The sequence below is a fragment of the Octopus sinensis genome, linkage group LG13, assembly GCF_006345805.1.
Source record: "Octopus sinensis linkage group LG13, ASM634580v1, whole genome shotgun sequence".
Classification (NCBI taxonomy): domain Eukaryota; kingdom Metazoa; phylum Mollusca; class Cephalopoda; order Octopoda; family Octopodidae; genus Octopus; species Octopus sinensis.
The window spans coordinates 19571295-19585923 of NC_043009.1; the positions used below are offsets into that span (position 1 = coordinate 19571295).

General features: G+C 41.1%; 1 protein-coding gene across 1 annotated transcript in view; it reads right to left on the minus strand.

Annotated features, from left to right (window-relative positions):
• Nucleotides 1–14629, minus strand: part of LOC115218426 (transmembrane protein 33) — a 38632-nt gene that overhangs the window by 6745 nt on the left and 17258 nt on the right. The window contains exons 3-6 of the mRNA XM_029788235.2: nucleotides 5597–5691; nucleotides 3992–4176; nucleotides 3015–3082; nucleotides 652–785 (exon numbers count right to left, since the gene is read on the minus strand). Of these exons, the coding sequence (XP_029644095.1) occupies nucleotides 652–785; nucleotides 3015–3082; nucleotides 3992–4176; nucleotides 5597–5691 (482 nt within the window). The remainder of the gene's footprint in view (nucleotides 1–651; nucleotides 786–3014; nucleotides 3083–3991; nucleotides 4177–5596; nucleotides 5692–14629) is intronic.

Below are 14629 nucleotides of genomic sequence, written 5' to 3' on the forward strand. Positions count from 1 at the left end.
ACAGACTTTTTCATAACTTCCTGGATTAGAGTTTTTTTTGTTCTTTTGAAAGATATGAAGAATCTTCAAACAATTCAATTGGAAAAATGTCCCTGACAGAAACTTCTGTTTTGTAATTTTGGTTCTGGGATAGATATGCCAAGATTTCTTAATTTGGTTAAAACCTGCTTCCTAAACAACGGTGGCACCATGAGCCAGCCAAGATGCGTTTTCATAGATACTAGGAATTCCAGAAACATCAGCAAATACAACTGTCTCGATGAAACAGAATGATGACAGCTGTTGAGAGGTAAATGCCTTGTCCACAGAGAGAAGACAATATCACTGGTAGGATATGAACCAACAACCTCTTAGCAGGTTGTCTGGGACCTTACCACTCTGCCATTAATAAACTTGCTGTGATAACAGGAAAAAAACCTAGAGACGTTTACGAGGGACTGGTGATAAAAAAGGGGCCAAGAGGTCAGTATCAGTAGACATATGATGTGATAGACGACAGGTCTGCTGAGTTAGGACTGAATTGGAGGGTTCAAGGGTAACAACTGCAAAAACAACACATTTCTGGTGGAGAGAGAGAGAGGGAGAGAGATATGTATAGAGAATATATAAACAGTGGGATTAAATACGAAATAATTACAATGATTTACTTACGAAAAGATCATCAATACAATGCCAGGCATGAGAAATATTTCATTACAAGCAATAAATCTGAGAATATTTGACTGTTGAAGTTCAAGACTTGCAATTAGATTCATCATAAACTGCAGAGAATTGCTCCCTAAGATCTGTAATGAGAACAACGACGACGACGATTATTAACATAGGGGACAAAAGCAGAAATCTGAGGGAACAGGAGTTGTCTGTTTAATAATACTTTACTGTTACATCATTGAAAAAGAAAGAAAAAAAGCATTTAGTGGGATTTGAACTCAGAATATAAAGGCTTGTAACCAAATGATGCAAGACATTTTTACCACTGCTCTGATGCTTCTACAATAGTCAACCATCATAATGTGACGATAAACAGCTTACTTTCAAATTGTTCTGTGCTATACAACACATTGGTTCAGTCAGGGATTTTTGATGAGAATAGCATGTGGGTCCCTAAGAGATGCTAACCACAACTATCTCACAGGACACCATAATCATTCTGAGAGAGAGAGGGAGAAATTAACCCAGAACTTGACTGGTACTTCATCAACCTCAGAGGCATAAAAGGAAAAAGTGATCATTGCTGGATTTGAACTGCGGAACACAGCTGAAACAATTGCAGTGAGGTAGTTCTCTGAAAGCTCTAACAATTCAGCAAATGGAACATTAAAATAATGATAATAATAATAATTATGATGATGATAATAATAATGATGATAATATAATGATAATAATAATAATAATGATAATAATACTGATTGGAAGAGTTATCATGTACATTGTTTGTGTCTTGGTATAAAAGATGGGCTACAGCAAATATTCTGCTCAATACCACAGATTTGCTTGTCAGTTGTTTGACCTTAACCAGTTAAGCATGTCCTTTAGTGGCTGACGATATGTGCATCTCTGATCACGAGCAGAAGTAGTGGGGGAGCATCATAGCCATGTGTTAAGAAGGATTCTTTGGGGTTTGAATAATTCATCTCTGGAAACATGGGTATTTCGTTCAACATCCTTAAACAACCCTTATTCAGGGACCTTTTGAATGGGATGGGTTACTCGACCAGAAGAAAATTCTAACTGGGTCCCACCTGCAAGGTCATGTGCTGTTTATCTTGATATGAGATCACCATGTCGTGCACATATGGTTGTGATGCATGTGCTTAGTGTACCCCTATCAGACAAGTAGTCATGATGGGTATACTGGGCTTCGTATATTTTACCCCAGTGTCACTTTGATGGCATGCACTGCTCTCTCACTCAATAATGATGATAATAATTTCAAATTTTTGCCACAAGGACAGCTTGGGGGAGGGGATTAAGTTGATTACATCGACCCCAGGGTGTCATTGGTTCTTATTTAATCGACCCCGAAAGAATGTAAAGCAAAGTCGCCCTCTGTGGAATTTGAACTCAAAATATAGTGGCAGACGAAATATTGCTAAGCATTTCGCCTGGCATGCTAACAATTCTGCCAGCTCACCACCTTAATAATAATAACAATAACAACAATAATAATAATCCTTTCTACTAAAGGCACAAGGCCTGAAATTGTTTCAAGGGGAGGGGCTAGTTGATTACATCAACCCCAGCGCTCAACAGGATACTTATTTTATCGACCCTGAAAGGCAAAGTCGACCTTGATGAAATCTGAACCCAGAACATAGAAATGGATGAAATGCCGGGAAGCATTTTGTGCAGCAATAATGATTACAGGTAGAGACAAAGTGGGGAAACAGGTGAAATTAATGTCATGTAAATTAAATGGAGCAAACTGTGAATATTATCTCCATTGAATAGAAAGAATATAAATATTTATGAAATAAGATTATTTGATATGCACGGCATTAATGGGAGAGGTGGACATGTTAATTAGGGTTCAGAGTTTTATCACAGTTGCAGTAGGATTCTAGAAAAATCAGAGCTTCATTCTGATAATGAGGATAACTCGTTAACCCATTCAGTATTTCTTCTTTTTTACTGTTGAAGGATTATTATTCTGCTGAGGTTGACTTTACCTTTCATCTGTTCAGGGTTGATGTAACTGACATTCCCTCACCTGAAACTTGCTGGCCTTGTGCCAAAAATTGAAACTAATATCATAATTATTATTATTATTATTATTCCACAGGGAACCAATTTTAAAATGTCTTCTACTGGTTACTTCCAATGGTTTTCAATTACCAGCTCTAACACAGTCATAGCATTTCTGACTTAAAATATTTTCGAAATAATTTAATTCTACATCTGAACTTGAAAGCTACAGAAATATAAAATGCAGATAAGACAATATAATGTGAAAGAAAAAGAGGGGGAGAAGGGAGGAGAGAAAGAGAAAGTGTTTAATCAAAGAGTGTACTTACAGTAAGTATGTTTTTGGTATAGTCACAGGCATGAAGCAATGAAAAGAGAAATAATGGAGCCAACACCACTAGAAAAAGGTAAAAGTGATTAATAATTATAATAATAGTCACTGACACAGGCAGGAATATGAGAATCAAAATAAAATATATTGATACATTGGAAAGGGTTGTGTGTGTTTGAATGTGTGCATGGGATAGAGCAGAATGCATTCATCCCCAGTAATACAACTGGTACTTGTTTCTAGTTCCTTCAGGAAGATATAAAACAACAAGTCAACTTTGGTGGAACACTGAATGTTAAATATAGTAAAGCATTTTGTCTGTTGCTCCACTGATTCTGCCTGGGGGCGGAAAAAAAAAATGACGGGTTTCTGTTGCCTTACATTGAGTATATTCGACAAGATTCCAACTTGTTGATAGGTGAACAAACATGTCCATATTGAAGCAAGGCAGATAGAATAGCAAGAACCACAACAAACAGAAGAAAGTGTTTGGTTCAATGCTCCAACAGTTCTGTTTATTTACCAGCCTGGAGAGGTACTTTGTTTTATCAACTTGGAGGAAAGGTGAAGATGACCCCTATAGGATTTGAACTCAGATCATAAACAACTAGAACATTTGGTCTGACACTCTAGTGGTTCCACCAGTTTGCTGTCTAAGGACTGCAGGACTTTAAAGAATAACCAAGTATTTTATGTATTTCAACCCTTTCGATACCAACCTGCCCAAGTCTATTCCTGGTTCTATGATACAAACTTCTTGTTTCAAAATAATTTCAATCAAAACCTTTCATCCAAGTTGATTTATCTACCAAATACCAGCTGAAAAATGACCGTTATTTCACAAAACCCTTCATATGTCCAAAATTGAGTGAGAAAAAAAGCAGTGTACTTCAACAGGAATATGGTAACAAAAGAGTTAAAAGAATAACCAAGTGTATAATTTGTGAAACAGCAAATAAAATACAGGAAACTTACTTGTGATTGGGTAAGAGTTGATAAATATCAAAGAATACAGCAGATAATGGCAACTATCTTCCATGATAAGTTGTCCAAAGTATTGTCTGTTTAACTGAAAATTGGGCAACCGCTGATAAAGTCGCAATGCACTGGTGGCTGCATTACTCAATAATGCTCTCTGGTAAAAACTATAGGAATTACCTCTGAAAACGAAATAGAAACAGATTTCAAATAATTATCAAAAGGTTAAACCAAAGTAAATTCTAAAACAACACTTACACAGTGGCACACATGTGCACAAACTGGCACAGAGGCATATATTCTAGCCCCTACTTCTACTCAATGTTATCTTTATGCACAAACCACACTGCTCTGTCACCTCACATTTCACCAACAACACTGGAATTATATTCACATTAAAACAATTATCGTTGATAATTCTTGACACTTCAAGTAATATTGCTTTCTTCATGGAAGAAAAAGTGGCAAGGATTCTTTACATTTCAATAATGTTATTGTCATCATCATCATCATCGTTTAATACCTGTTTTCTATGCTGGCATGGGTTGGACGGTTCGACTGAGGTCTGGAAAACCAGTGGCTGCACCAGGCTCCAATCTGATCCGGCAATGTTTCTACAGCTGGATGCCCTTCCTAATGCCAACCACTCAGAGTGTAGTGGGTGCTTTTTATGTACCACTGGTACAGGAGCCTGTCAGGTGGCCCTAGCATTGATCACGTTTGGATAGTTATTTTTGTGCATCACTGGCATCGGCCATATTCGGATGGTGCTTTTTGCGTGCTACCAGCACAGGAGTTAGATGGATCTGGCATTGACCACATTCTGACAGTGCTTTTTATGTTCCACTGGCATGGGAGCCAGTCAGGCAGCACCGGCAATGACCATGTTCGGGTGATGCATTTTATGGGCCTCCGGAACAGGAGCCAGTCAAGGGGCACTGGTCACAGCTATGATTTTGGTTTTACTTGACTCAACAAGTCTTGTATACAACAATACTTGTTGGCTGTGAAACTTAAGAACATTTTCAGCTCATAATAAATAGTATAAAACTTAACAATATGTATTAAATAACTCCTTTTTTCCCTTTTTTGTACAAATCTGTGACATAAAATATGCTCAAACAACAACAAAAGATCTAATTTAAATATATATCTTTTACTTGTTTCAGTCATTAGACTGTGGCCATACTGGAACCTTGCCATGAAGAATTTTCAGTTGAATGAATCAACCCCAGGACTTTTTTTCTAAAGCCTGGCACTTATTTTATTGATTGGTTCTGCTGAACTGCTAAGTTATGGGGATGTAAACACACCAACACCGGTTGTCAAGTGATGGTGGTGGACACAAACAGAAAGACACACACATACATATACAACAAGCTTCTTTCAGTTTCCATCTACCAAATCCACTCACAAGGTTTTGGTTGGGTGGGCAAGGTGCCATGCAGTGGGACTGAACCCAGAACCTGTGCCTGTATTCATAAAATTTAATTCTTTACATTATTCTTCTTAATATTAGATAAAGCCCAACAAATAACTATTTTTCTGCATCCTGATAACTTAGACTTAATTAGGGTGAAATTAACAGAAGAACGAACTTACCCAAATATTGGTAAAACAAAGAGAATAGTAAAAGAAATGGTCATTATACGAGTAAGCCACAGGCTGGCAGCCACCTTGTTTCCCATCATGTAATTCTGGAAAAGAAAAATTAATAGAAATATTAAAAACAACAAAAAAAAAAAGTGAATGGAAATGAATTTATTTTTTATGCCTCTGTTTTTGTTTAAAGTTTCAAAAATTTGATAATTCTTCCTGTTATCTTGAGTTGGATGGTTTTCACCAAGTCTTCATATGTTGGTCTCTGGGAAATGGCAGGAACCTGACCTTCTAGACTTCATCAGAAACATTTACCTCTCTTAGACAGTGTTTAGAATCAAGACAACTGGAACCAATTTACAGAATGACACACTTCATTGATGATGATGATTTAATACTTTTCCAATTCTAGTCTCGCACCCAACAACCATCTATATTCCTGTTTGGTTAGAATCCAGAGAAGGAAGCCATCCCAACTCCAAGACTACTGGGAGAAATATATCCTGTTATTTATTATTACTGTTCCATGCTTGATCACACACTGGTCTATTCTTGGACAGTTCCAGCAGCCACATGAATTTTTTTCCATTTATGAGAATACGCTAATACTAGCCTCTTGCTCAAAGTTCCTCCATTTCTGGAAAAAGGACGTTGTGTGTTCCCTTACCCCTCTCTTGTAATGCAACAAATTTTGAGAGACAGGAAGAAGAGGAAATTCTTCACTAGTTTCATACTCTTGTAGTTATAGATCTCCATAAGAATGAAAGGCAAAGATGACATCAGAAGGATTTGAACACTGAACACAGCTGGAACAAACACGGCTCAGTGGCATTCTATTGGAGACACAGGCCACCTTTGTAGGTGGATGAAGCAGGAGGAAGAAATGTTTATCAACAGACTGGATGTGTCAGAAGGCAGATAGCGACCAAGCCTATCATTATATAAGCGATTAGTAAGACAAATGTTAACTAATTACATATAATTAATAATCACACATTGTCCTTCTAGCAGGTATTCACTGGTTTTCAATATAGCTTTACATCTCAAAACTCAAAAATGTATAAACTGGAAACTGTACAAATCTTCATAAGTATATGTGTGTGTGTGTGTGTGGTTCCTGTCATGGCCTCTTAGGACTCATAAGGCCAAAAATTAATCCAATTTCCATGGCGTAGAAGTGACAGATTATAACACTCCCTGCCCCTGGATGGGACACCAGTCCACTGCAGAATTAACTTCCCAGCTGCTTTTGGAACTCATTTACAGCTGAGTGGACTGGGTCAATATGAAATGGAGTGTCTTGCTCAAGAACACAATGCACTGCCCACTTGAGGGATCAGAACCATGATCTTAGAATTGCAAGTGAAATGCTCTAATCCATTAGGCTACATACCGTCATGGTACGTGTGTGTGATATCTATCATTATTATTTTATTGTCTATTTTACTGTGCTTGTTTAGGTTGGACATTTTCTAATGGTTGAATGCTCATCCTGTCACCAAACCTCACCTGTTTCCAAGCAAAATAATATTTCCTCAATACTCAAACACGAATGATACTGCTTGTATGACAGTGATCATGCTCTTACATATGTAGCAGGATGTCAAAGAGGCACACACAAAAAGCTTCTTTCAGTTTCCATCTACCATATCTAAATGCCCAGGATTCTAGTAGAAGAAACTTACACATGGTGCCACACAGTGGGACTGAACCTAAAACTATATGGTTGGGAAACAAACACCTTATTCATACAGCCATGCCTGCACTTCATAATCATACCTACACCTATATATATATACACAGGGGTTGGACAAAATAAGGGAAACACCTAGCATCACAATTCTGAAAAATCTATAAAACCGTCAAAAGCCTGTTTAGTTTTGTATTTTGATTTATTATTTGTGTTGCTTAATATGTTTTGCTAAAATTGCTGTTTCTTTTGAGATATCATCAGAAAAAGGTAATTAAAATGACAGATCTAATGGACTTCAAAGAGGTCAAATTGTTGGTGCTCGTATATGACAGCCTTTGAGAAAGTGGGAAAAACCACCTCGTCGAAACAAAACTTTCAGATAGGGATCGTCAGACTCTTACGCAAATTGTTAGAAAAGATCACAAAAATACAGTTCCCAAAATTACTACAGAGCTTAATGACTACCTTGAGAAGCCAGTTTTCACAAAAACTGTTTGCCAGGAACTGCACAAAGCTAGATTTCACGGGTGGGCTGCAATCAGAATACCACCACTTTCAAAAACAAACGTTGCAAAGCTTTTAGAGTGGAGTAAAAACCTACAGAATTGGTCCCTAGAGCAGTGGAAGTATGATTGATTGATTGATTGATTCCAGTTTCAGCTCATGAGCTGTGGCCATGCTGGGGCACCGCCATTTGGTGTTGCTACTTGGTTTCACTTCATGGAGGCTTTCTAGCAACTGCTATTTGGTGCATGAGAGAGTTCGATGCAGCTGCCCTCATCTGCCCCTCCTGCCGTGAAGTTGGTTCATCTGGGACACCTGACAGGAAGAGATCCAGCTCCATTTTAAAGACATCTGTATCCACCCCATGCAGGTCTCTCAGGTTCATCGGGAGGATATTGAAGAGCTGTGGGCCTCGGAAGCCTAGGCTATCACAGAATCTTGTCCTACATCTTGATGGCAAGTTTGGAGTCCTAGGCACCACGCAGTGGCGCCCAGCTCTGGCGTTTGCGTAACTCTCGATGCCAAAGTTCAGGACGCTTCCCTCCAGGATCTTCCAGATGTATATTATGGCATATCTTTCCCGCCTACGCTCCAGGGAATATAATTTTAATCTCTTGAGTCTTTCCCAGTAGCTTACATTCTGCATAGAGGCTATCTTCTTCGTGTAGCTTCGTTGGATCGCCTCAAGTTCTGTGATCAACTTGACACTGGATGGTGACCATAGCTGAGAGCAATAGTCAAAGTGACTTAGGACAAGTGTCTTCCAGAGGACCATCATGGTTTCTTGTTCTCTTGTTCTAAAGGTTCTAAGAATCCATCCAGCCAGGCGTCTGCATTTCACTGTCAGTTTAGCAACATGTACATGAAAGGTCGCGTCATCACTCATGTGAATACCCAGGTCACGCACTGATTGTGCCTCTGGGATTGCAATCCCTCCGGGTCCAGTGTATTCCTTGGGTATTGCATTCAGTTTTGCATGCTGATAGTATAAAGCTTGAAACTTTTCAGCATTGAACTGCATGCTATTCTTTTCAGCCCACTTGTAAATTTCGTCCAGCTCATATTGCAGGTGCCTAGTGTCTTCAGGGTTCTGTATTACCTGTGAAACTTTTGTATCATCTGCATAACTTGTGATCGTGGCTCTCCGCGTGGCTGAGGGCATGTCTGAGAGGGCCATTATGAACAGTAGTGGTCCCAAAACAGTGCCCTGTGGAACACCGCTCACTATTTGCGTGCTAATGGAAGTGGCCCCATTGGCTACTACCACCTGACTTCTATTCTTCAGAAAGTCGTGAAGCCATTCTCCTAGTTTTCCAACTATGCCAAGATCACGCAGTTTGTGACATATCATTCCATGATCGACTTTATCGAAGGCCTTTGCGAAGTCGAGATATATGACTTCCACATTTGAGTGGTTGAGCAGTTGTTTCAGCACCCAGTCATAGTGCTGCAGGAGCTGAGTTAAGCAGCTTCTTCCTGGTCGGAAACCATGTTGGGTGTCAGGCAGCAAGTCATTTTCTTCAAGGAAGGTGATTAGTTTCCTTCTGACTATTCGTTCCATGACCTTGCTGATGTGTGAGGTCAGAGAGATAGGTCTGTAGTTCTTGGCCTCCGCTCTGCTACCTCCTTTATGAATAGGGCATATTTTACCTTCCTTCAGTTTTCTTGGAAGTTTGCCAGCTGCAAGGAAGCTCTGAAAGAGGAACTGCAGTGGTCTTGCTAAGACTCTCTTACATACTTTTAGGAGGATTGCCAATCCATCGGGGCCAATAGCTGAGTCTATTTTCATTTCATCTATAGCCTTTATTACATCATCTTCCTTTATATCGATGTAATTTAACGTCGCCGCCTCTGATTCTATATCTGCAGTGGTAAAAAAGTCAGTTGGATTGCTGATTTGGAAATGCCCAAGGGGTGGAGTGAAAACACTCTTGAATTGTTCATTCAGTATTTCACTTACCCTCATTGGTTTTCCTGTGAGTGTGCCATCCTTTTCAAGGAGTGGCCCTATCCTACAGTGCACCGTAGCTGTTTCTTTGGCATACCTGTAGAAAGCTCTGGGGTTAGTTTTTATGTTGTCTATAGCCCAGGCTTCTTTGTCTGCTCTTTCCTTCTCATGGGAGAGTTGCAGACAATTTTCAATTTCCAACAGTTTTATTTTCAGGCGGGACTTTTCACTGCTTTCAATTTGTTTGTTTAGGCGATTTGAGATTTTTGTGCGCCGTCTCATTAAAATTTTTCTCTCTCTGGGGATTTTGTTCTTGTGTACAGTGGCCTTTCTCTCTGGGACACATTTGTAGCATATGGCTTGCATTACAGACATGAATTGTTGAAGTATCATGTCGATGTCCGGCGAGGAGAGACATTCAGGCCAGTTTTGTTTGAGGATCTCTTTCTCAATTTGTTTCCAGTTTGCCTTATTGAAGTTCAAGCTGGAAAGACTCTGAGGGTTTCTTGTAGGCTGCATGTCCGTGCTCTCTTTTGGCCCGTACATGGTCAGCTCTACCATGTTGTGATCCGAGAGTAGTGTCGGTGTCACTTTCACATTATGGATGAGATCCATATTATTTGTGAAACAGAGATCCAGTGTGTTACCCGCTCTGGTTGGTTGGAGTATTACTTGCTCCATGTACAGGGTGTTGGTGAGGTTCAGGAGGGACCTCGCCTGTCCTCGTTCACATCTTGTCATTCCTGGGAGAGAAAGGCCCTCGGGCCATCTGACATTCGGTAGATTGAAGTCTCCCATGAGAAGTACACTTATGTGTTGTTCTAATGTGGTTAGAACTTCTTCTATTTTTAAAAGGCAGTCCTCAAACTTGCCCATATGACTTGGGGCATCTGGAGGGCGATATGTAGCACACACACTACATCAATTTGCCTTATGTGTACAATTAGTGTGTCACACACCGAGTTTGAGTATGACAAAAGGACCTGGGGTGTGAGGTCCCCACGGATGTACATAGCAACTCCTCCATGACTCCTTTCTTTCCTGTCGGTCCGTAGTACAACATACTGTGGTATGTGTAATTCCGCATCTGCTATGTCCGGTTTCAGATGCGTTTCTGTGAGTGCTATGCATAAGGCTTGATTGCATGCGACAAAGTCTCTCAGGAACGGGACTTTTGTCCTGTTATGTTATTTTTTCGGACGAGTCATCCTTTACCTTATTTCCAACTACCAGCCGAGTATACATGTGGAGACAGCCAAAAGAAGCATTTGACACAGACTGCCTTCTTTCAACTGTTAAACATGGAGGAGTTTAGCGTCTGCTTTCCATGCTAGTATGGGTTGGACGGTTTAACTGGGGTCTGGGAAGCCAGAAGGCTGCACCAGGCCCAGTCTGACGGCTGGATGCCTTTCCTAACGCCAACCACTCCGTGAGTGTAGTGGGTGTTTTTTACGTGCCACCGTGATGATGATGGAGGATACTGACTCCTTACTTGTTTTTCTAAAATGCACCATAAATGTTCAATAATATTAAGATCTGGAGACGGTGGTGGCCAGACATGTTGTCTTCCTCTTTCCATCTCTTTTCTCTCATTCTTTTCTGTAGAAGAGCATAAGTCTGAAACGTCAAAGACTTTCATTTGATCTGAGTGCCAAAATAATACACCTTGTTTGTTGTTCCCCCATTCGTTTGTTTTTTGTCTTGTATAATTTTGAACCACACACATATATATATATATATATAGGCTGTGTGGTAAGAAGCTTGCTTCCCAACCACATGGTTCCAGGTTCAGTCCCACTGCATGGCACATTGGGCAAGTGTCTTCTACTATAGCCTTGTGAGTGGATTTGGTAAATGGAACCTGAAAGAAGCCCGTCATATATATATATACACACACACACATATATATATATACACACACACACATACTCTTTTACTTGTTTCAGTCATTTGACTGCGGCCATGCTGGAGCACCGCCTTTAGTCGAGCAAATCGACCCCGGGACTTATCTTTGTAAGCCCAGTACTTATTCTATCGGTCTCTTTTGCCGAACCGCTAAGTGACGGGGACGTAAACACACCAGCATCAGTTGTCAAGAAATGCTAGGGGGACAAACACAGACACACACACACACACATACATACATATACATATATACGACAGGCTTCTTTCAGTTTCCGTCTACCAAATCCACTCACAAGGCTTTGGTCGGCCCGAGGCTATAGTAGGAGACACTTGCCCAAGATGCCACGCAGTGGGACTGAACCCGGAACCATGTGGTTGGTTAGCAAGCTACTTACCACACAGCCACTCCATACATACATATGTATGTGTTTGTCCTCCACCATCGCTTGACAACTGATGTTGGTGTGTTTATGTCCTGTAACTCAGTGGTTCAGCAAAAGTGGTAGAATAAGTACTAGGCTTACAAAGAATAAGTCCTGGGGTTGATTTGTTCGACTAAAGGCGGTGCTACAGCATGGTTGCAGTCAAATGACTGAAACATGAATGCATGTGAGCTTGTGTGAATCCATTGCTATGGATAGTGATATTTGCTGATGTTTCCCTGCCAACAAATCCCCCAGTAGCTACGTGCTTTCCAAGATAATTTAGAATGAGAATTCCCTTATTTGATAGACAGATAAGGGTTAAAAACTAGAAAGGTATCTGTCAAAAAACCAATGTCTCAGTAATATGCATTGATCTAACCCATGCCAACATTGAAAAATAGCTGCAAAAAAAAAACATCTCATCTCAAATCTGGTCTTTCTGTCGCTTAATTCTCTAACCCATCTTTCCCAACTTCCACTCATAGAAAATTATGCACACGACCGCAAACCCTTCCATCTCAAATCTTGCCTTTCTTACTTTCGTCTAAATCTCGTCTTCTCCCAGTGCCCGGTGTCGTTTTTGCCCCTCTGTTATCACCATGTCTCTCTCCCTCCCTCTCTCTCTCTCTCTTTCTCTGCGGTGTCGTTTTCTCCCTCTGTTATCGCTGTCTCTCTCTCTCTCTCTCTCTATATATTTCACTTTCACTCGCTACCACAGGCTTCTACCCACACATCTGCTCCCCCTCCCCTATAAAACCCTACGCACGAGGCTTGACCGCCCTTATTATTGCTTTCCTCCTGGCTATAACACACGAACTACGAACCGCAGGATGTGAATAATATCAGCTAAGTCATATTTAAGTTCACGACCTGTCCCCTTTCATTGTTTTTGCAAGGTATTATTCACCATAAAGCCTTATTATTGTGTCCCCCATATATGATCGTTATCCTTCGTCTCAAATGCTAGCTGAAGCATATAAACTTCGCTCACAACACTTATTCACACGACCGCAAAAAAAAAAAAAAAAAAAAAAAAAAACCATCTCGTCTCAAATCTGTCTTTCTGTCGCTTATTCTAACCCATCTTTCCCAACTTCCACTCATAGAAAATTATGCACACGACCGCAAACCTTTCCATCTCAAATCTTGCCTTTCTTACTGCCCGCCTAAATCTCGTGTTCCCCAGTGCGCAGTGCGCCCGCCCTCCCGCCCCCACACCCCAGTACCGGAAGTCCTTTTATCTCACCTTGCCTTCTTCTTTGCTTTTCTTCCATGAACACCTAAAGGGCCTTAAACCAATACCACCCCTTCTATATATGGTGGTGACCATACGGCGCAAAAACATGTTAGTGCAGTGTAACAGGTGAACTTAAGCTCATTGCTTTGCTTATGAATTCTGCCAAATGCGAGTTTTCTTCTTCTTCTTTTCATTACATGACGGCACTGCTCCCCGTCCCTGGGCCTCCGGGTCATACCTTCCACCCCTCAGGGTGGGCACCCTCAACGCTGGCACACTGAAAGGTAGGTCTGGCGAGATAGTCGAGAGATGCTTGAACGGAGACGTGTTGACGTATGTTGTATGCAAGAAATAAGGTGGAGAGGAGGATCTGCTAGGTTCCTCACAGGCAAGGAACACAGGTACAAGATTTTCTGGGCAGGGAACACTGACGGGGTTGGTGGCGTGGGTATACTTATCGCTGAGAAATGGATAGAGTAATTGAGGTAATCAGAGTAAGTGACAGAATACTTAAGATTAGAATATTGCTTCATAATAGATTAGCACCATTATATCGGCCTACGCCCCTCAGCCAGGGCTACCCGATGGACAGAAAGACAGTTTCTATGACACCCTACTGCAGACCACCCTCATGACGAACGACAGGGACCTTCTCTTTGTGGCTGGTGATTTCAATGGGCATGTTGGACGACATGCTGGGGGCTTCCATGGCGTGCATGGAGGCTACGGTTATGGTTCCCGCAACGAGGAGGGAGGAGAACCAGGCTGCTGAGTTCTGCGATGCGAATAGTCTTATGATCTGCACTAACTTCAGGAAACCAACACGCACCTGGTCACCTACCGATCGGGCCGGCATACTAGCCAAATCGACTACAATCCTCGCCAGAAAAAGGGAAGAGGATGCTGTTATAAATGCCAAACCTTCCCAGGCGAAGAATGCACCCCACAACATAGACTGGTAGTTAGTGACTTTAGGATCAGGACTAAGAGGGCGACTAGAAGACGACCAACATGGAGAAGAAGGGTCTGGAAGCTTAAAGACCCTGCGAATGGACAGAGATTTAGAGATATGTTACTTGAAGCCTTTGACGAAGGGGGTATAGCTACACATGGGGTAGAAGACAACTGGACGTTTCTGAGGGACAACCTGCTGAAAGCCGCTGACCAGATCTGTGGCTGGTGCAAAGTCCCCTTAAGACCCAAAATAACATGGTGGTGGAACAATATTGTTGATAGGGCTATTAGACAAAAGAAACAGGCTTGGAAGGCCTGGAAGAACGGTGGTAGCAGGGAAGTGTATCAGACTGCCAGAAGGGAAGCTAGG